Consider the following 22,862-nt stretch of genomic DNA (forward strand, 5'->3'; position numbering starts at 1 on the left):
AATCGTCACAGGTCGGAATCGAACCCTGGACCTTCTGCGTCGAGGAACAAACCTCTATATATGTGCACCTTCTCTACCAACTGAGCTAACCCAGCCACATATGGTTGTTTTTAAACGTGCTATATAAATAAAATTGAACTGAACTGAACATTGATATTTCTAGAAAACATTGCTGTATAAGATATGTGCCTTTTATTGTAATGCCCTAAGTTGCTTAAAAGTGCCATATGGAGTTTTCTTGTAAACAAACATTTCTGTTTAGATCATGTATCTTTGAGTGTCATTCAAAAAATATTTGCAAAGCAGATTTTTTCAACAGTTTTGAAACCTGCGTGTAGCTAGCAAACTCGGCATGGAGTCTTCTTCTTCACAGGCTTTTTATTCTTCCCTCTTATTTTCACAGGCCTCTGGAACCGAGGGGTCTGAAATACCAGATGACATCAAATTGATGGGCTTTGCTCAGCTCAGCATTAGTTAAACTGTTGTACTACTTGGGACCGTGACTTGCCTAAAAAATGTGAAAATAAAAAATAGTTAAATGCATTATTTCTTTCTATGGCTGTAAAGAAACCACTACTGCCAAAGAAGACAGTATCCTTTTGTCACCCATAGGATTATACAACTCCGCCTCGTTGAATATTGTGGTTGGCTGAAGTATCAGAGCGTACAGTTACAGTATAAGAATCACTCAAAAAGTTTACAGCGTAAATGTAGAAGAATGCAAGTATCTGCAACAAACAGTTTTAACTTACATGGTCTCCCTCATTCTGTTATTTTGTTTTTCTCTAATATGTGATGCATTTGCACAATCTAAACTAACACCCTTGAATCCTGATAAGTATAACAATGCCTTATATTCATCAGAACTACTGAATGCATGTTTTTTGGGGGGGGGGATTCCCCACTTACCATATGGAGCATTATGTTGTCTGGAATGTGGTTTCAGTTGCTCACGTCACACTTTTTACTTCATTTTGAGAGGAGGTAAGATGCAGCTTACTAATTAAATTTTAGATACACTTCTGTACTCAACACATGTAATGTTACTTTTTCAGAAGGATGTGAACATTCCCAACAGTAACAATCTTTGAAGGATAAGGCTACTTTTATTGTTTTTTTTGTTTTGTTTTTTAATTGTCAACAAATACAATGGAAAGACCAAAACCAACAATGTTTTGGTCTGTCACTGTAGAGGTTACAGATATATAGTTACATTTTTTTAAAGGAAAAATAATTTGCTGAAACAACTGGCCACTGTAGTCTTTATCAAATGTTATTTAAACAGAAGCAAATAGTACATTTGTTGGACTATTCTTAGCTGTGTACACATTTGGTGCTCTAGTGAGTTTTTACACAAATGGACTCAAAATAAACTACAGCACCCATGTTAATCATGAACAGGGAGATGTCCCCCAGTGCAACAGTGTAGCTCAATAATGTAGTTTCAATAGTTTTTGGGCAACAATAAGACAATAAGAAAAATAACGAATATTGCCAGTGTGGTCCTTTTTTAAAGTGCTGATACAACCAGCATTATTAGAAAGGAAAATGTCCTGATAAAAGAGGTAAGCTGGTTTGTTTTACAACTACTATAACTTAGATGGTTAGAAAAAAGGAGTGCAAGATTCTTTCATTTTTACCATTGCCAAATTTGCCTCCGCTCATTTCACACAAGACACTGGCCTGAGGTCTTTCAAACTTGATTATTTGTTGAAATATTTGTAAAGTAAAAAGTTTGACGACGGCTGAAATTGTATGAGCACATGTGCCTGTCTGTTGGTATTAGTTGGTCTGTTTGGAATCAATTTCTCAAATTCGAAAAGACTTAGGTGCATTTTTGTTTATGTGTATGAAACATAAGTACTTGATTTAACCTCTAGTGTGTAAGTCATAATATTTGGCTTTGATTTGTTTTTATACTGGGTGTTTCACTCTTGTCCTTTCTTTCTGTCCTATGACACGATTGTGGGTTGCTGTGTGAAGGAAGACGACTGCACTGCACATTTGACTTTGAATTCATTTTGCGGGACATACAGCCAGTTACTCTGGCATTTATGACTCTTATTTAAATTTAAACATTTTCAGCTTTTCACTTTTTGCCTTTTGAAAAGTTTGAATATATTTTACCGTGGAGCCACAGGTCTCCTGATGCACTGCTTAATGCCACCTTAAATTTCCCCAATTTTGAGCCAAGTAACCGTTAATTTGTCTCCAACTTTTAATAATACCAAGTGGAGGCTGTTCCCTTAGTTCCCTAGCACTTATTTGAACCCACATTGAAGTCATCCAGCTGCTTTATCACTTGTTAGTCATTGTAAATGACTAAAATGAAGATTTTACGTCCCACAGTTTTGAAAAAGCTCCGCTATGATTGTAGATATTTAGAAAGATCAGACGTGTTTTGGATTTTGAGTGAAAAAGGCCGTTATCAGTCCAGTCACATCCTTACAACCTACACTCTGGATGTTTTTAGTGCATTAGTGACATGGTTTAATAATGAATGTGCATTTGGCAGTGGGAGGTTCATTTAATACTGCTCTAATGTGTACATCTGAAACGCCAGCAAGGTTTTACTGTTTAATTTGGTGATGTGATGTCATCATAAACCTAACCGATGCCATATTGAATGAAAATGAATGCATTTTTTGCTTGCAGATAAAATGTTGAGAGGAAATCTTTTTATTTTATGCTAGCCTTAAATTGAAAACGACCAAGTGTATTTCTTTTTTTCTGTCGAGGTTTTGGTTCAGATTTATCAGTGTCTTTGAAATGTAGTTCTTGTTACAAGTGAAGATAACTGAAATAAAGATATACAGGTGTGTCGAGCCTGTGTTCGCCACAAAGTCAGTAACCCAATGTTACTCTTACGTTTCTAAACTGCAGTATTTGGTGCCAATCTCCTGGTTAAGTCACACAGGATATGTGTGTGTGAGATGTATGTATGTACTGTATGTGTGTGTTGCGTATATTGAGCCCTGCTTCTAACGGAGTTGAAGATCTAATGGCTTTGTTCTCATCCTTTCTCTTCCTTTTCTCAGTCTATTCTGTCTGGCTTACATGTAGTCTAACAAAGCTGTAGAAACTGAACAGATGACCGGCAAAAATCCCTTTTGTCCGGGCAATAACTTATCAAGGCTGTGATATATTTAAATTTTCCACCTGTTATTGTTTTTTTTTTTTTTTTTTTTCATTATTTCATTTTGCTCTATTTTTGATCATTTTGGAGTTTTAAGCATGTTTCTCTTGATTATTTTTAATCAATAAAATATGAGCATATCAGCTTCCTCTTAGTGCCCCTCATTTGTTTTAATTAGCAGTACCATGTGTCATTTTGTGTAACTTGTTTCTGTAAATAATTAAATGTTTATAAAAATGAATAGGACAGCGAGAACCAGTCACCTACTGAACTGACTCCAGAGCAATTTTAGGTAAGTTGCCATTTTGGCTTTATATACATGATCGTCACCCTTATGCTGTGCATTTTCTCTCTCTCTCTCTCTCTCTCTCTCTCTCTCTCTCTCTCTCTCTCTCTGTCTCGTTGCATATGATATATTTCTTTACAGTAGGCGAATTCCTTATGTATAGCTATTTTAAAGCTTTCTAAACAATAAAGGGGTATATAGCACTTTTAAGAGAAATCTTTTAAAGATATTCTGACTTTTAGTCCCTATAGGACATTGGAACTATTTTGTGGTTAGTGGGGGGGGGGGCGGATAATATTTGTCGAACAATGAAGATTCATCACTCTCTAATCAGGACATGCTGCCTCTCAGCTGAGCGCGCGTGTGGGACTGATAGGATCATTTCTCTGTCATGATGCTAGCATTGTTTGAAAGCTGAGAAATATAGTGGTCGTAAAATGTAGGCTACAGTCAATCGCAACGTGTTGATCAAATTTGTTTTACTACAATCAAAAATCCATATAGGCCTAGCCTAGGGCTAAAGTCGCCAGCTGAACCTTTAAATGAGTTGCCGGCTGATGGTGTTCCCACCATAAGGTCACCAAGTTACGGACCTCAGTATTATTTACAAGTTCTAAAATAAATAAAAATAACTAACTTTGGTCTGGCGGCGAAGACATTGAAATAGAGATGACCAACCTGTTCTTCTGATCGCCGTCATTGCACGCGCGCGTGCGTGTTTGTGGTGCAGTGCAAATATGTTGTCATTACTTGACAATCTTTGGTCAACACGGTGGAAACGGGATAGCAGCTGAATCTAAGCGTGATACAGGTAAGTGACGTCAGACAGGATGTTAGACTGCTGCAGTTCATTCATCCCCAGCACCCTGAGTTAAACAGTTCTCACCCATAATGCCGGCTAGTTAGTTCCACTTGAGTGAATTAACTAGCCAATCCATTCATCCCATGGGCTGATTGGAATTGAATTTGTGTGAAGTGTTGAAATTCAAGTTAAAATGAGGCACCCCTATATATTCTTATTTTCATTTGCACAATTATCCTTAATTGACCCTGTGTTTACTTTCTTCCCACAGACAAACACAAATGAGAAGACTACGTCGGGAAGGGAAGAGATACGGGAAAAGATGAGGAGACTGAGAGGAAAAAGAGACAGAATGTGATGCAGAAGAGAGAGGAAGAGCAGACTTCCTCCTGTGCCCAGGATAGGATGAGCATGATGTCTCTGTGCTGTTTAACACAATCACAAACTGACCTGATACAATTCAAACTAAGCACAGAGATATTTTGTTCTTAGGTTATTACAGTGGAACCTATAGCCTCAATTTAACAGCACAAACACCTAGAATAAGTATAAACATAGGCTGTATTATGTTTGTGCTATTTGTCATTTTAAAATCTGCAAAAACTAAACAAACTAACACATTCTGCTCATGTTGCTGTTTGAGAAACATTTCTAGAATTCAAATCCAAACTGATGAAAACACAAATATTTAATAAAGTATAACATTTAAATATAATAATATTTATTAAATCCAAAAATCCGGCCGTTGACCGAACAGCCAATTCATCTGATTGGCTGTTCAGCTTGAAAACAAGAGTGAGGAAAACAAAGAAATCACTGTGCGAGGCACACACAAGGCTCCTTTCATTTTTCATCTCCTCTGATTAATCCAGTAAACATAAGGCCAAAATGACGTTTGAATGTTTCTTCTAAAAAACAGGTTCGAACGATTGGAATATCTGTTTTTCACATTATCCATAAGATGGCAAACGTACAAGATATACATAACTTCTAGTGTAGGTATATTGTGTGGTACTTGGCCGTCGGCCGTAGTCTCTGCGGTGTGTTCGGTGACGACGGCCGGCGCCACAGTCGGCCTTCGTCGCCACTAGTCCCTGACCGTAGGCTTGGTGTGTCAGGGCCTTTAAATCCTGCGTATGCCCATGGACAGGCATGTCATTTCTGACAAGCACATCACTAGGCTATGATAGCCTACATATATTATTTATATTGTAAGAAAATATGAAAGTCAGACAAATTTAGGCACCAATTCCTCAAAAAAAAAATCTGTTTGATGCAGTAAACTGAAGCTGTCTATAGGGGGTGCTGCCGCAACCTCCAATGTGTCTGCAGTTCGTAACAGACTTTCTACTGTAAATTTGTAGTCACTATGCCCAAGCCGAGATAACCCTGATGACATCACTTGGGGTTACTTTCCTAGCTTCGACAAAACTCTTTCAGTTACAGAAGACGACATACAACCGTTTCCACGAATGACTAGTATTTCCCATGACTAGTATTTCCAGGATAAAGCCTGACCTCCGGCACGTGATGTGAGGCTTTGCCCCTCACCTTCTGCTCTCTGTGTGTTGCCATTCTCAAAATTCCTTTGCTACACAACAACAAACGACATCAAAGCTAGCTTTGAGCTAGCAAGCAACACGCTGAAAATGGCAAGTTTTGAGGACAATTTAGATCGTGCAACAAGGCAGGCCTGCTTGGTTCTTTCGGGACTTTATTTATTTATTAATTTATACTGTCAGTGGGGTTTCTTTTGCGGGGTTTAAATGTTCCTCCAAAACAAGTTCCTCCCAAAACTATTTTGCAGAGCCACGTCACTGTGTCCGGAGATTAGCGCCGCCCAAGACGATTATGATTGGTTTAAAGAAATGCAAACAGCCCAGAGTGTTTTTTTTTTTCCTATCCTGGAATGTATCTATGGTGTAGCCAGACCTTACTTCACAGCGCTATGGAGATTTTGACAATACGAGATTAATGAAAACTTAATAATGATAATGAAAAAGCTGAATGAGGAAAAAGGGCCATTTAATCAGTGGAGTGGCACTTTATCTACCAAATACGCCAAGTTACATCTTCTTCTAAGTACAATTTTCCCTTAAAAGGGAGCATAACTGTATGTTGATCTCAGGAAAAGAAGGAGAACAAATATCGTATCAAATCTCATCATCTTATTTAATCATAAAGATGCCTGTGTCGGACCCTTGGGGTTTTTGGCCTCCGAGACCAGCATGGTCTGCATTTCATATGACCTTGTGTTATTTAACAACTCTTCAAGTGTTTTCAACTGGTTTATATGGTGGCCTGGAGATGCAACATTTTAACTGCCAAAATGGAAGGAAAACAGCGCTACACATCAGAAGTCAAATTCAAAACCAAAAAAAGCATCTTACAAACCTGTAAAGGTAGGTGCCTGCTGTCTTTCTCATGCTTAATTCTGATTGGATGTTTTACAATTTCCCTCTCAGATAACATACATTAACTTAAAGGTTGGCTATGGTGAGCTGCTTGTTTTTCTTCTGTGTGCACCCTTTAGGCAGTTTCTGCCTTGGTTCACACCCTCCAGGTATTTATTCTCATGTATCACATTATACTGTGTACTTTTGACTCAAAGAGTAGATAAGACATGGAATGCCTTGTCATCTGCAAGTGCCTTCATCATTTCAAGTGGTGATTGTAAAAATAGATGTCATTTATAATGTATTTTGTGCCATGTATATCCACTGCTGGAAAAAAACATTTTGTGTTGTTTTTGTTTGTTTTGGGAAATCTTGTGTTTTGCACTTCAGGGACACCATATTTAAAAGATTTCTGGCTCCACATGTTTGTAACCAATCAGAGACAGAAGCTGCTGGTTTGGAGATCAAGACCAAACATCCACTCAACTCAGACTTTGAAGAGCGTGATATGACTTTCTGAGCCCTTCATACACACTTTCTATAAGTTCAGACTTCGCTTGATAAAACTGCCCCTAGTAGTGCTCTAAAAGCAGGAAGCTGCACGACAGCTGGACTTCAGCCTGAGGAACGCTGACATGGCATGTTGTAATCATGGGCATATGCAAGCGGTTTAAGAAAATACTGAGGTCCAAAGACTAAACTTACGAATTTGGGGGTTTCCCTGATATGTGCAATATGTGCATTTTAAGAATTTTGGGGAGCAAAAATTGGATAACTTATTAATAAAAATAGCTCATGGGCACTGCATAAATGATCTGTCAAGCAGTAATACATGAGAATCAGGTCAAATGTTGCAATTAATGATCCACAATCTGCAAATACGAAGAGGCTAAAACGATCACGAAACACCTGAAAATGAATGTTGACAATGTTTAATTAAAATGTTTAAATAAAGGGAAATTCACACTCTCCCTTGGTATTCACTGAGTTGTCTCTCGGACTCCCCACTTGTCTCTCCTGCCAAAGGGTACTAAAGATAATTTAGTCAAATTATATACACCTTCTTTATTTAATCTTTGTGTTTGCATCATTTTGGATCTGAATTTATATATTATCTCTCAAACAGCACATTTTTGCACAATTTTGTGTGTGTGTGTGTGTGTGTGTGGAACAAAATATCTCTGTGTTGAACAGCACAGGGACATCATGCTCATCCTCTCTTATCTCCATCACGTTCATTTTTTTAATTTTTTATCCAGGCCTGTGTGTGTCTGCGTGTGTGTGTGAGAATTTTTATGGTCGCACTTGTATGTCTAGTTTGTTTTTGTTGGTTTTATTGTGTATGCTGTTTTTAATGTTTACAAAGCACTTTGGGTTTGCGTAATATGATAGGTGCTATAAAATTTACATTGACATTCTGTCTCTTTTTCTCTCAGTCTCCTCATCTTTTCCTGTATGTATCTCTTCCCTTTGCGGCGTAGCCTATATTTTCATTTTTATCTGTCTGGGAAGTAAACACTGGGTCAATTGATAGGCTGTAAGGATAATCTTGCAAATAAAAATAAGAATAGTCTACATAGGGGTGCTTCATTTTAACTTATTAAAATGATTTAGCCTACAACCTTAACACAAGTTAAATTGAACAGAGAGCATTTCCAGTCCCTGGTTTCTGTTAATCAGCCCATGGTTTGAATGGAGGTAGCCTAATGTATGCTGGCTGGCTATCTAGGCTAATTCACTCAAGTGAAACTAGGAGCTATTTGTCAGATGATGTCTGGGGATGAATGAATTGCAGCAGTCCACTAACATCCTCTGATGTCACTTACCTGTCTCACGCGTATTCAGCTGCTGTTAAAAAGTAAAAAAAACAACAACAAAAAAACAGCTGCTGTCCCGTTTCATCGAGTTGACATGCCTTGATCAGAGAATCACAGTGTTGACCAAAGATTGTGTAGTAACGACAGGATCATGCACTGACACGCACACGCGCGCAGAAGAACAGGTTGGTCATCTCTATTACAGTATTTCGCTACCACATCACAGTGGGCTAAAGTGAGCCTATCTTTAGGCGATTATTTCACGACTTTTATAGAACTTGGAAAAAAACCCGAGGTCCGGACCTTGGTGATCTTAATTGGTCATGGTTGAAATACTTCGGTTGTCTGTTTGTCAGCAGAATGGGCAGGTCAAATAAGCAGTGATATTCAGTTTAAACATTAACTTGCAGGACGAGAGTCAAGTTGACTGTCGGTGGCTGGACGTAGCTTCATAAAGCCGGATCTGTCTGTCTGTCAGTCACGCTGCACAGGAACATCAGATAGGCCTACCAATATGAGCAACTTCGGGCAGATCCTGAAGGAGATCGGGGAGTTTGGTTTGTTTCAAAAACGTTTAGTGGCTACATTATGCATCCCAAGCATATTTTCGGCTTACGACGTGATTGGTCAGGTGTTTACAGGAATGAGTTTTCCACATCACTGTAACACTGACTGGATCTTGGAGCGTGGGCCAAACCTTACAGATGAGAGGCAAAGAAATCTCACCCTCCCGGTGAATGAGGATGGGAGGTATGAAAGCTGTGAAATGTTCACACCTGTGGATTTGGATTTGGAAACAATTGAAGCATATGGGATTAACACTACAACAGGATGCATAAATGGATCCGATTTTGAGGCAACTGCCTCTAGCATTGTCACAGAGGTAAGATATAGGCCCTATACATGTTTATACACCCATAGAACACTTACTGTTCCACTAGGCTAAATGTATTTCTTAGCCTACGCTATAGGCTACTTCTTGTGATTTATGAGGTTATTATTTTTATTAGGTTCAGGTTGCACTTTTCTACTATTAGGTTAAGTATAGTGTGGCCGGCCGCTGTTCACGTGTTAGACTACATAGGCTTTTCAGTTGTTGACTTTTGGTCTCTGAGTCACTGTTTTTTAAATGACAGCATTTCGCAATGACACTTGCCTGATGGCTCTCCACACTTCTTTAGGGACAATATTTGAGGAAGATGATGGAACAACAGTGTTAAAAAGTACAATCCCCCCTATTTTTGTTCTTGACAACAATTTTCAGTTCTTAAAAATCAAAACAAAACTTAGTTTGGTGTCTTCTCCTCCTTTCACCATCCTTCCTGTTATCAGTTCAACCTGGTGTGTGACAGGAGCAGTCTGATTGAAGCATCCCAGTCCATCTACATGGCCGGTCTGCTGGTTGGAGCACTGGTGTTGGGGCCGATGGCTGACAGGTGCGCATTCACTCCCATCTCCTTGATAGGCCTACTGACGATTCTGATCAACCGATCATAGTAATTGCTAATTTTCACAACTTAAAGAAACACTGATACGCGTAGCGCATTTATTGAAATTGGGCTATTTAAATTGTGCTGAACTTCTAGGAGGAAAAGATAAAAAAAACAAGTTTAAATACGAAACTCAAGCCTACCAAGTGACAGTTCTTCTCTTCTCTTTGTAGGTTCGGTCGGCGCATCGTGGTCATGTTTTCACTCCTTTTCCTACTGTTGTTCGGTGTCGGTGTTGGTTTCTCACCCAACATCTATGTTTACGTGGTTATTAAATTTTTAGGTGGCATCTCCATTTCAGGCATCCTTGCTAATGCATTTGTGATAGGTAGGTACATGTCTAACCTCTCTTCATTTCTTCTTTAGGCAGATTGTGCCATTTGAAGAGTAGGCCTATTATTGTTCTTACAAACAGCAACTACATTCGAATGATAGATTTCTTTAAAATTCTATTATTAGCAAACATGGAGCAACATTAGTATTTCACTATGTTCACCAGTCAGTAACTTGTCAAGGACTCTAGTTGTGCAAACTTTCAGCTCAAAGATGAACAAAAGTGACTTGATATATCAAAATATCAGCTTATTCACATTTTCCATAACTCTAAAAACATTTGAAAAATAATACGTCCATATGAATTACATTTTTGTGCATATATATGAAAACCCATCACAAACTGCAAGTCAACTGACTTCCATTTTAATTGTACAAATAACATTTAGCATTTAGTTTTAAGTTAGTCTGTGATTTGTTGTCTTATTGCAGCCCCACAGGGAAGAAAACACAATTCTGTATTACAGTTTCTTTATAATCAGCAACATAATGTGCCTCCGTTTCGCAAGGTTCATGCTGAGGGAGTTATTTGTAATATTCAAAAGAATGTCACTGGTGGTTGATGCTTTGACTTTCCAGTGTCAGTGACATTAGTAATATGAGTAGTAAGTATAAGTTACATGCACACTGTGAATCATGCCATTTCTGTGCTGTATTATTGCTTTGAAGGTGGAGAGTGGAGTGATGCCTCCAAGTTTGCAGTCTGTGCCATTATCTGCCACAGTGCTTTTCCTCTTGGACTGATCCTATTGTCTGGCATCGCATATTTGATCCCCAACTGGAGGATCCTGCAGCTGGTGCTCTTCAGCCCTCTTGTTGTTGTCCTGCCAATCTTTTACTGGTCAGCAGCCTCTTTGGAATGAATGTTTTACATGATAATCTCCATTTCAACCACAGCAAAAGTAAACCTGTTTGCTATAGGTTGTGATGGTAACCTGTATGTCAATTAGGATTCTTCCAGAGTCAGCTCGCTGGCTTATCACCCAGGGCAGGAAAGAGGAGGCCATAAAGGAGATCCGGAAGGCAGCCAAGGTGAACAGGAGGAAGGTCCCGGAAGATCTGCTGGACAAGGTGAGCTGCATCAAACTCACTTTGGCTTCAACCAAAAGCAAACACAAGTAGGCTGCTAAATAAATATCCCCTAACTAAAAAAGTCCACCTGCATTGTTTAGCTGGAGATTGACTGTACATCCAAAAGAGGAAGCATGTTGGACATCTTCAGGATACCATATCTGAGAAAACGTTCATTTATAACATGCTTCGTTTGGTGAGTATTCATTTCAACCACAACCTGCTGCCAAATCTACAGCTATATACCTTTTATAGTACACTGAAGACATCTCTTCCACTCTGTTAATAGGTTTGGAACAAGTCTGGTATACTATGGACTGAGCCTGAATGTTGCCAATTTTGGCCTGAATATCTACCTCACACAGTTCATCTTTGGCCTAGTAGAATTTCCTGCACGTCTGGGCAGTTTGGCGCTCATCCAGCACTTTGGAAGGAAAATATGTGAAGCAGGGGTCCTGTTTTTTGGAGGTGCAGCTTGTCTTGGTGTACTTGCTATTCCTAAAGGTAATTTGTTGATAGAAGTTGCAATTCCTCCTGAACATACTGTATACTTCACCTGATTCTTGAGCAGGGGCTGAGCCAGATGTAAATATTCACGGCTCATCCCAAACCTATGGGGGTCCGGTGCCGTGCTCCTCCGGGGAGATATATTTTTTTTCCCATTTACAGCAGCTGCACTATTTTTCAACCAATTGAGATAATAGAATGCCTCAAAATCTGTACATCATTTGGGGAAAAACATGAATGTTGCAGAGAAAAAAATCTTCCTGTAGAGCCTACGTACATCTGTAATTGTAATTGTTCTCCAACTGTCTTCATTATTCTGAAATCAGAACACAACCAATGTTGAGGATGACTAACTTCACTCCTGACAACTAAAAGGAGGCAAACATGTCTGATTTTGCTCTTTTACATAACAGGTAGGGTAGGAAATATCCCATAAACAGCTTCATTAATCTTGAAACCTATTTTTGTTATACTATGCTGGAGTAAAGTTCACCGTATGAATGTTTAGTCCCCCCGCATGACAATGTTAGGGCGGACCTATAGATGGCGATACTTTCACAGTAATAGAACTTTTGCTCCATAAATTTGCCCAGTCAGAGAGAATGAGGGAAAATGACAAAGTTGTCGATATTTTAAAAACCTAAAGGAATTAGTATTAATATTCAATGTAAACATCTCTCCCCCTGGCTCTGCCCCTAAAATATGGCAAATCAAGTTAAAAAAAAAAAAAAAAAAAAAAAAAACATTTTAAGAAAACAGTATTGCCCTCTAATCGTTGCTATTTCTCCATCAGACCTTCCTGTGGTGGCAACAGTCATAGCCGTACTGGGGAAATTTGCCGCCACTGCCAGTTTCTCCATAATCTATGTTTATACTGCAGAACTATACCCTACCACTCTAAGGTAAGGTATGTAATGTCCTGCAGGTAAAACATAAAATCTGTTATACTTAGTACTGGCAGAAAATGCCATGTTTGCTATTGTTACATGCTATGTGATCGCTGATAAATCCATTATCTACTGTATACTTGTAGGCAGAATGGTGTAGGTCTAAACTCCGTGTGTGCTCGTATGGCGGGCATCCTCGCTCCGCTGATCAGGCTCCTGGCCGTCTACCATTACGCCATCCCCATGCTGATATACGGCACCGTGCCCATTGTTGCTGCGTGTTTGTGTTTATTACTGCCTGAAACCCTCAATGTTGAACTCCAGGACCACGCTGAGCTCAAGTGAGTTGATGAACCCTTTCATAATGGAGTGCTTATTTTGCTTACAAGAAACTCAAAGCAATTCCATGTATCAATCAATATTCTTTTTCTTTTTAATTATAGAAAACCCGTGAATGGGACTGAGATGCACTTCTTTACTCATGAGGACACATCAGGAAAGGGCACAAAAATGTAATTCATATGGACGTATTGTTTTTCAAATGTTTTTAGAGTTATGGAAACTGTGAATAAGCTGACATTTTGATATATCAAGTCACTTTTGTTCAACTTTGAGCTGAAAGTTTGCATAACTAGAGTCCTTGACAATTTAGTGACTGGTGAACATAGTGAAGTGTTTAGCAGCAAAAAGATATTATTCTTGAGAGTTGGTGGATTGGATTTACATTTGTATTATGTAGCCATTGACACACTTCCAAATGAATACTAATGTTGCTCCATGTTTGCTGGTTGTGTAAATAGGCAATGGCAACATTACCTATTCCTGTCATAGAGTTCTGCACCTTATGTGGCAAAAAATAACAACAAGAGCAGTGGATTAATGTTGCTTTTGTCTTGCCCCTTTTGTTTGAAAATGTAAAGTCACTCTTATCATTATTATTGCTCATTACGTTTTATTGCCAATGTTAAGTCTGTGACCTCACGTTTTTTTTTAAAGTGCTAAACGCCCTCTAATTTCATTGGACTGAATATAAATGTTTCCTACTATGATGACTATTTAAGTATTCTGACAGCATGGCCTTTTTAATGGATTAAGTAGCACAATGTGAGCAGTATTCAGTATCTGATTCCCATTCTGGATTTAGTCTGAATCCAGTTTGTTCTCTGCTAGAACTTAAAAAGTTATTTTGTTAATGAAGTCCTAAATGTAAACTATTATGTTAGTCCTGGGTTTATCAGTTGTAGCTTGCGAGTGAGCTGGTCAACTCCGTCTCTAGCTTATCTGTTTCTGACTGACTTGTTTGAATGACCCCTTTGACAAAAAGGTTTTTAGTATGTATGTAATGGCTAAATACATGATACAGATATGTTAACTCAGCACTAAAAGTATGCAAAAAATGAAAAGACTGAGCCTATAGCTTAGATATGGGCAGTATATTCCATTAAATGTATTTAAAATACATATTTAATTACTTTTGAGTCCTTTTTCGTTTTTTCTACTGTTTTTATTTTGTATTGTGTATTGTTTGTGTATATTGTCATTTTTTTTTTTTTTTTTTAGCACTTTGGTCAACTATGGTTGTTTTTAAACGTGCTATATAAATAAAATTGAACTGAACTAATCATAAAGATGCCTGTGTCGGACCCATGGGGTTTTTGGCCTCCGAGGCCAGCATGGTCTGCATTTCATATGACCTTGTGTTATTTAACAACTCTTCAAGTGTTTTCAGCTGGTTTATATGGTGGCCTGGAGATGCAACATTTTAACTGCCAAAAAAGAAGGAAAACAGCGCTACACATCAGAAGTCAAATTCAAAACCAAAAAAAGCATCTTACAAACCTGTAAAGATAGGTGCCTGCTGTCTTTCTCATGCTTAATTCTGATTGGATGTTTTACAATTTCCCTCTCAGATGACATAACTTAAAGGTTGGCTAAGGTGAGCTGCTTGTTTTTCTTCTGTGTGCACCCTTTAGGCAGTTTCTGCCTTGGTTCACACCCTCCAGGTATTTATTCTCATGTATCACATTATACTGTGTACTTTTGACTCAAAGAGTAGATAAGACATGGAATGCCTTGTCATCTGCAAGTGCCTTCATCATTTCAAGTGGTGATTGTAAAAATAAATGTAATTTATAATGTACTTTGTTCCATGTATGTCCACTGCTGGAAAAAAACATTTTTGTGTTGTTTTTTTTGTTTTGGGAAATCTTGTGTTTTGCACTTCAGGGACACCATATTTAAAAGATTTCTGGCTCCACATGTTTGTAACCAATCAGAGACAGAAGCTGCTGGTTTGGAGATCAAGGCCAAACATCCACTCAACTCAGACTTTGAAGAGTGTGATACGACTTTTTGAGCCCTTCATACACACTTTCTATAAGTACAGACTTCGCTTGATAAAACTGCCCCTAGTAGTGCTCTAAAAGCAGGAAGGATGCATGGAGGAAGATTAAAATCATGAGCTGCACGACAGCTGGACTTCAGCCTGAGGAACGCTGACATGGCATGTTGTAATCATGGGCATATGCAAGGGCTTTAAGAAAATACTGAGGTCCAAAGACCAAGCTTGCATTTGGGGATTTCCCTGATATGTGCAATATGTGCATTTTAAGAATTTTGGGGAGCAAAGATTTGATAACCTATTAATAAAAATAGCTCAGTGGGCACTGCATAAATGATCTGTCAAGCAGTAATACATGAGAATCAGGTCAAATGTTGCAATTAATGATCCACAATCTGCAAATACGAAGAGGCTAAAACGATCACGAAACACCTGAAAATGAATGTTGACAATGTTTAATTAAAATGTTTAAATAAAGGGAAATTCACACTCTTCCTTGGTATTCACTGAGTTGTCCTTTTCTCTCGGACTCCCCACTTGTCTCTCCTGCCAAAGGGTATTAAAAATAATTTAGTCAAATTATATACACCTTTATTTAATCTTTGTGTTTGCATTTTTTTGGATCCGAATTTATATATTATCTCTCAAACAGCACATGAACATTTTTGCACAATTTTGTGTGTGTGTGTGTGTGTGTGGAACAAAATATCTCTGTGTTGAACAGCACAGGGACATCATGCTCTTCCTCTCTCATCTCCATCACATTCATTTTTTTTATTACGCCAGCATAGTGCAGCATGCCTGGCCACTTTTCGTTATAACTGCCACTATCGTCACAGCCACAATTTCTGATATTGATACAAATGCTGTTTGTGCCAGCCAGACTAAATTCAATTTTACTGAGATCCAAAATTAACCATGGCAACGGTGTTCTGTGTTGCTATCTTGCTAGGCTGTCCAAAACAAAAGTTTGTAGTTTAGCCTAGCCTACAGACTGGGTGGCAAAGCAGGAGGCAGCAGGCAGCCCGTGTGTGTGTTGCTGTTACGAGTGTCAGTAGTCTAGGCTGCATTGTTAGTCTACATTGCCATCACCGTGATCCCCCCCCACCATCCGGCTAGAAAAACAAACAAAAACATGAGTTTTTTCGAGTCACTTGGCCTTGGAAATTTTCCTTACGACGATATTTGCCTCCCTTTAATTCGAATAAACCCATGTGCATTCTTGGGCAATTCTGAAAAGTGCTTTGAATGTAGGGAAAACATGATAGGCTAGCCTACAACAATGGACAAATTGTCTTATCCGATCATTGAAAAATCCTAGGCCTAGGCTATTGAATTTGTTTCCAAGTATACAGTATGTGGGTGTTCTGTTTAACTTAAATGCACATTTTTTGCATTGTGCTTGTATTTTCTGTTTTAGATGCTCTTACACAGCAGATGGGGACAGCCGCCGTCACCCAATTTACTTTTGCCCAGGCTGTGCAAAAGTGGCTGCGCTATGCGCCAGGAGGACTGGACGACAAACCAGATGTCAAAGGACCATGAACTGGAAATAGGCTAAAGAGGACAAATAGTGAAATAAGAGGCTAATAAAATGAATTTGTTTTTACCTTAAATAGTGTGGTGTGGTCAGTGTTTTAGGCTAGGCTATAGGCATACAACCTTTCAAATGTTATATTCATTATAGGCTATTTAATTTAGGGCATTACATTTTTGTATGCCTAGCAATCATTTTCCATGGCTTAATAACGATTGAAATTCCATTGAAAACACGTTGATCCTTACGTCAGTTGAAATTTCAACATTGTTTCAATATTCCTGATAATTGAAATACCATTGAAATTCCGTTGATCTATGGACAAGATTTCAACGTTGTTTCAATATTAAAACAGGGTGCAAAATGATGTAGAATCAACATCAGAGTTCGATGTTGATTCAATGACTTCCCAGATAGCAAACAGTCATTGAAACTATGTTAAATCAACATTCCGTTGTCAACATTAAGTCACTGAATCAACATCGAACTCTGATGTTGATTCAACATCATTTTGCACCCTGTTTTAATATTGAAACAACGTTGAAATCCTGTCCATAGATCGTTATTTCAATGGTATTTCAATTATCAGGAATATTGAAACAATGTTGAAATTTCAACTTAACTATGGATCAACGTGATTTCAATGGAATTTCAATCGTTATTAAGCCATTGAAATGATTGCACACAAAAATGTAATCCCTAAATGAATATCCTGCTTTATCTACAGGATGTTAAAAAGTGATGGAACATTTGAGAGCTTGTGTAGCCTAGCATAAAACACTGACCACACCACACTATTTAAGGTAAAAACAAATTTATTTTATTTTATTCGGTGTCATCTTTAGCCTATTTAGAGTTCGAGGTCCTCTGACGTGGTTTGTCGTCCAGTCCCTCCCCGGTCTGGCACATAACGCAGCCACTTTTGCACAGCCTGGACAAAAGTGAACTGGGTGACGGCGGCTGTCCCCATCTGCTGTGTAAGAGCATCTAAAACAGAAAATACAAGCACAATGCAAAAAAATAGTTAGACAGAATACCCACATATGCACACTTGGAAACCAATTCAGTAGCCTAGGAGTTTTCAATGATCGGATAAGGCACTTTGTCCAGTGTTGTATGCTAGCCTATCATGTTTTCAAAGCACGTTTCAAAATTGCCCAAGAATATGTGCATGGGTTTATTTGAATTAAAGGCAAAAAGGATCAGCTTGCAGTGACACCTTTCGTAAGGAAAATTTCCATGTTTTTTTTTTTTTTCTGGCCTGGGGGTGGGGGGGATAATGTCACGGTGACGCATGTAGACTAACAATGAAGCCTGGACTACTGACACTCGTAACAGCAACACACACGCGGGCTACCCTCGGCTGTCTAACAAGTCACTTTGCCACTAGTCAGTAGGCTAAACTTTATTTCGGACAGCCTAGCAAGATAGCAACACAGAACGCCGTTGCCATTATACCGACAGCTGACGTGACAGTTGATCCCGGTCGACAGCTGATTACTTCACGGTTGACACACATCTGGCTACCAACCAAAAAACCCAGGTAAGTTACCGTTAATATATACCGTTAATGTTGCTAACGTTACTTGGGCTGTAGGATAGACCAGTTATGTGGTCTAGTTCCCAACATTTCTAAAAATAAATAATAATAATAATAATAATACTAAAAACCCAGATGGTTCACAAAACCTTGACTCGATTTCACAAAAAAGCAGAGGCACCTAAGTTACCATACCATTACATCTACTTATTATTCTGTGTAGCATGGTCCTGACCAGGTTAACACGTGGTCCTGACCAGGCTAACAGCCAGGATTTATTCATCTTTTCTGTTCACTCAGCAGCCTGCACCTTAAATTATTTTTGTTGTATGTTGATTATTTTTTTTTGTATTCTTTAACGACTGTAATTTAGGAGGTGTACAATTTTAAGAACATATCCTAAATGTACAATCCTCCCAAATTACAGTCTTAGTTCAGTGGACCAGTAATAGTGTAGACTTTATAGACATGTAAAAACAGGGAGAGGACACCTCAATGGTTTTTGACCTTTGATTTTGCTGGGGGGAAATAACTGATGAATATCACTCTGTTACATTAATGTTTACAATGTGCATGAAATGTATCACTTAATTATCTTTATAGTTTCTAGAGTCCAATTTCTTCAGTGTCTTTCTTTTCTATGGCCATATACGAGGGAGCAAGGCATATAATATGTAAAGAAGGAAACTCTGCCTCTATTAAAAAAAAAAATCAACGTGAGAAAAAGCATGGCAGATAATAGCAGACCGACTGAATGATGACAAATATATATTTACGAACTACTGCTCTTAACTAAAACCATTCAATGAGTCATTTGCAAAAAACGAACAGTTGTACACTTTGCATTAAATTCTAGCCTTGAACGCCCATCTATCCAAATTACTTCAGCCTGGCTTGGCGAAATGCACCAAGCCAGGCTGCACTTATTAGACTAGGTCAAGCCTCACTTTATCAGTTATCCTGGATTTATAAATTCTGCTTTTGTGAAACAGCTCCCAGGTAGGCAACGTGCTCCAATTCCTGTTTGCTGACAGGAATTGGAGCATGTTGCCTACATGACCATTATAGTGGCAGCTGTTAACATAACGCTGAGCTAGCGCTGGTGGTATATGGTATTATGAGAACTCATAACCTTAAATACATAACTTTATACAGATATATTTTAGAAAGATATGTATTTTGAGACAATCACAGCCATTCAGGTCTAAAGTGAATGTAGGCTAGGCTAAAGTAGGCTAGCCTTTTGTGTGCACTTGGTGATGTGAGCTGACCAGGAGAGATGTCTGTCACAGGTGGGCTAGTTGAAACTTTAAGAATTAAATATCCAAATCATTTAAGAAAAAATGTTGAGTAAATTTGCGTAGAAATGTAGCAAAATGTTTTCTTCTAATGTTGTGAACGTTAACAATAATAGACCACTGTTACAAGTCACTGAATGCTGAGGTTTCTGTTGGATTATCGTGTTAACTTCGTGCTACGATTCCTGGTGGTGTGTGGGGTGAGGTGCATTAAGGCCCTCTGGCTTGCAGCCTTTAATTGATCATATAATGGTGATTGAAAATGTAGCAGGACTTACCAAACATAGATCGGCAGAGTGCCAACTCTTTAAAGGGCCGTTTTTGTTTAGATGACTTCTTTCCGGCCCAGTTCAGTCCTGAAGCCAGTTCATTTGTTAGCATGTGTGCCATCATACGGCGGACCCTCACCTCAGGGTAGTCCTTCCAATAATGGTGAGACGGGCAGTCTGGCAAAGTATAACAAATTTGCAGGGTTAACTGGAATCACATTTGATCATGCCAACATATTCATAGATTCCAGTGTAATAAGTAATGCTATTACAGTCAACAGCACATAATATCCCTAGTGTAGCCTAATGTAGGCTACTGCACAATCTGTCCGGATGATGGCAGTGCAAAGCTACAGTGACCTTATGTAACTCCAGAGTAAAAACAGCTCAGGGTCTTGGATTTCTTAATTCTGATTTTGTGAAATACCCTGTACAGCGCTTCAAGATCAAACGTCATTTTCGGCCAATTTGGTCTGTGCAGAATTTTTTTTTTTTTTCTGCCTGAATATAACTGGGATTGATAAAGGCGTACTGAAACAACAGCAGTTTTTAGGAGATATTGAAGTGTAAAATGCTGACTGAGACTTTTGGCATTCTCATGTGGAATGACTAAGGTTCAATACAAATTACCTTGTGTCTACTGTCATAACTGTCAGGCATTTTAAGGAAGTTGTGCATATCAATGAAGTTTAACAGAAGAATGATGTAACTATTAAACAACTACCATTGTTTGGCGGTTAGTTCCATTTTGCAGTGTCTCTTCTGCACGGTCCAGGGCCTCCATGGTGTGGAGGGGCAGCTCCAAGGGCTCCGCCAGTGGCAGTCCAACAGAGTTAGACTGTCCACACCTGCAGGATTGGCGGAATTGCCTGAACTCCTCCCGCAGGTCCTTCACCTCCTAAATAACTCTGTCACCACAGTGAGTAGCTTCTGCATAGTCACATCTATTGACAAAGAAAATATTAACATTTGAATGCAAAAGCTGACACCCTTTTACTTAAAAATTTCAGAAGATGTTGAACAAAGAAATGTATCATCAAAACTACTTAAAGCAGTCAGTGTAATGTTTAATGCTTTTTAATGTTCTTTTATCATTGACCTACACTAATGTTGAAAGGTTTTGGGATCACCACTAATTTTTTTCATTGGGCTTCATTATAGTAAGCCTCATGAAATAGTCAACTGGAAGACTTCAAGATTATTATGAGTGATGTAAAATCGACCAACAGGTGCTCAGCATGTATGAGACGACTCTTAGGACTGTTGTAAAACCATTCCCAGTGTCTAAGTGTATTCCAGGTAACTATTTCATGAGTCTGGTTATAATGAAGCCAAATGGTAAAATGAATGGTGATTACAAACTTTTGAACAGTTGTGTATATTTAAGCAATGTCTCCATCCATTGGTTTAAGCTAACAGTTGATAGGTGGTAAATCGTTCACTGATTCAAAGCATTGATGAAAGATAAAGCAGGGCCCCTAGCACATATGAATAAAATCCTATGATAGCCTTAGAAAATAACATTCCTGTACTTGCCTTTTAATGGCCGCCTGGCAGTGCCTGCAGAATCTGTAACAAGTATGAAGAGAGAAATTAAACCATTTGACAGGACAAACTACATTTTGGTTTGAATTTTGAATGTTTGATTTGACATGAATTACTTATTTTTAAAAACATACTTTCAGGAGATGGCCTCTGTAGTAGATGCACTGGAGTGAGTGGAGAGAAGCCAATTCATCTCCAGGGAACGATGCTGGGACATTGGGGCAAGACAGCTTGGAGGAATTGGGGTGTTGGAGGGTCTGATAGATCCTTGGAGGTGATGGTTGGCTGTCCTGACTGGCTTGTTGGGTTGCTGGTTTGTTTAAAGAAAAAAAAGATGTTTGGGGGGTGGAAGGTGGTTAGGGGCAGATGTGCATAATATGTAACTAGATTCTTTGTTATGTATACACACACACACACACACACACACACACACACACAATGTGGCTAACTATACCTGGAAATAACACTTTGGGGGCTTGGGCGAATCTGCGCTCATTCTGGGGCTCCTCATCTGAATGATAAATTGGATTTGGTCTAAAAGTAAACAAGGGAGCAATTAAATTGTCAACTTGCACATGTCAACAAATTGTTAAATTGCACATGTCAACAGCAAATGGTTAAAACCGCTTATATGTTTGCTCTGGACAAAAGCATCTGCCAAATGGACATTCATTATTACCTTCTTTTTCTTTTTAGGCCATGGTGGCTCTCCTGCTCAGACTGGATGTCGGTGGTGTCGCAATCTTTATTTAAATATCGTTCCAGACTCCTCGCTGCCTCATCATGACTATCTACAAACATATATATATATATAATAACAGTCAAGTACAGTCAGAGTCAGGAGAAATATTTTCAGACAGGGGTATTTTGATTGATTGTTGATGATGATTCTTATTGTCAAAAGCAAATTTGAGAACACCCACCACGAGTTATGAGGAGACGGATTGGTTGGTATGTGTGCCATCCATGTCCAGGCTGTTCTCGCTTCAGGATGGCTGCATTCAGCCTAATAGAGTCCTTAGGAGGGTATGGGGGCCAGAAGACTTTATCCCCTTCAACCCATGTGTTTGGCACAATTTCATTTGCACCACTGCTGAACTGTACAACGCACCACTGGGTCATTTTTTTTTTTTTTTTTAAAGGCAGGGGATTTGAAAGACTGTATAGAAAACAAAGCACACCAAAATTAACTTATAAAGTGATAAACAGATGAAATGAGTGCATAAACTGATTATAGGACATTATTTGGACATTTTGGACATTTTAATTGGTATGAATGATGGGAATGGCGATGAACTGTGTTTTGTCAGGGTAAAGTATGTACTTTTTGCCAATGTGCTGAAGCCTCGTCACACTGACATTCTTGCTCAATCCCCAAACTGTATCTACCCCAATGTTTTGCAGATGGAAAGGATACTGGCCATAGGACTCTTTCTTGGTAAACGTTCGAAAAATGATGTAAATCTCCTGACCTACCCTAACAATGTTTTCAACAACGGCAATGTCATCTACAATTTGAAAACAGTTATCCCCAGACCTAGATGATAACGTGTACTTTTTCCGTAACAAGCTTACGGTACTGGTCTCCATAACTTAATGAAGAAATC

At 38.7% G+C, this 22,862-nt stretch overlaps 2 protein-coding genes and 1 long non-coding RNA gene across 5 annotated transcripts in view; all 3 read left to right on the forward strand.

Moving 5' to 3' along the window:
* The window catches only part of oxsr1b (oxidative stress responsive kinase 1b), a 57,191-nt gene extending 54,350 nt beyond the window's left edge, over positions 1-2,841 (forward strand). For both annotated transcript variants that reach the window (XM_031281983.2, XM_036000972.1), the window contains exon 18: positions 404-2,841. In XM_031281983.2, the coding sequence (XP_031137843.1) occupies positions 404-478 (75 nt within the window). In that variant the 3' untranslated portion in view covers positions 479-2,841. The remainder of the gene's footprint in view (positions 1-403) is intronic.
* Positions 2,842-8,697: 5,856 nt separating this feature from the next.
* LOC116037994 (solute carrier family 22 member 13-like) lies at positions 8,698-14,199 on the forward strand. Of its 2 annotated transcripts, none has more exons than XM_031282166.2 (10): positions 8,698-9,320; positions 9,770-9,873; positions 10,101-10,255; positions 10,930-11,101; positions 11,211-11,331; positions 11,433-11,527; positions 11,621-11,835; positions 12,632-12,740; positions 12,872-13,070; positions 13,169-13,252. In XM_031282166.2, exons 1-9 carry the CDS (start codon positions 8,952-8,954, stop codon positions 13,068-13,070), a joined length of 1,539 nt encoding a protein of 512 aa, XP_031138026.1. In that variant the 5' UTR covers positions 8,698-8,951; the 3' UTR covers positions 13,169-13,252. The 2 variants fall into 2 exon arrangements, with proteins under 2 accessions (XP_031138026.1, XP_031138025.1); XM_031282165.2 differs by having other exon boundaries at positions 8,702-9,320; positions 12,872-13,066; positions 13,169-14,199.
* A 6,128-nt stretch (positions 14,200-20,327) lies between these two features.
* On the forward strand, positions 20,328-22,117 carry LOC116037961. The gene is made up of 3 exons (XR_004101979.2): positions 20,328-20,629; positions 21,396-21,529; positions 21,952-22,117. It is a non-coding gene; the product is annotated as an uncharacterized LOC116037961 (long non-coding RNA).
* The last annotated feature ends 745 nt before the right edge of the window (positions 22,118-22,862 follow it).

Source organism: Sander lucioperca, chromosome 1 (assembly GCF_008315115.2).
Source record: "Sander lucioperca isolate FBNREF2018 chromosome 1, SLUC_FBN_1.2, whole genome shotgun sequence".
NCBI classification, from domain to species: domain Eukaryota; kingdom Metazoa; phylum Chordata; class Actinopteri; order Perciformes; family Percidae; genus Sander; species Sander lucioperca.

What these genes read in the sequence shown, in the direction of transcription:
- LOC116037994 (XM_031282165.2), top strand. Translation starts at nt 8,952, where the DNA reads ATGAGCAACTTCGGGCAGATCCTGAAGGAGATCGGGGAGTTTGGTTTG. An exon ending in TTGGGGCCGATGGCTGACAG is followed by an intron (nt 9,874 to 10,100) that starts GTGCGCATTCAC and finishes TTCTCTTTGTAG; the next exon opens with GTTCGGTCGGCGCATCGTGG. An exon ending in CGGAAGATCTGCTGGACAAG is followed by an intron (nt 11,332 to 11,432) that starts GTGAGCTGCATC and finishes TGCATTGTTTAG; the next exon opens with CTGGAGATTGACTGTACATC.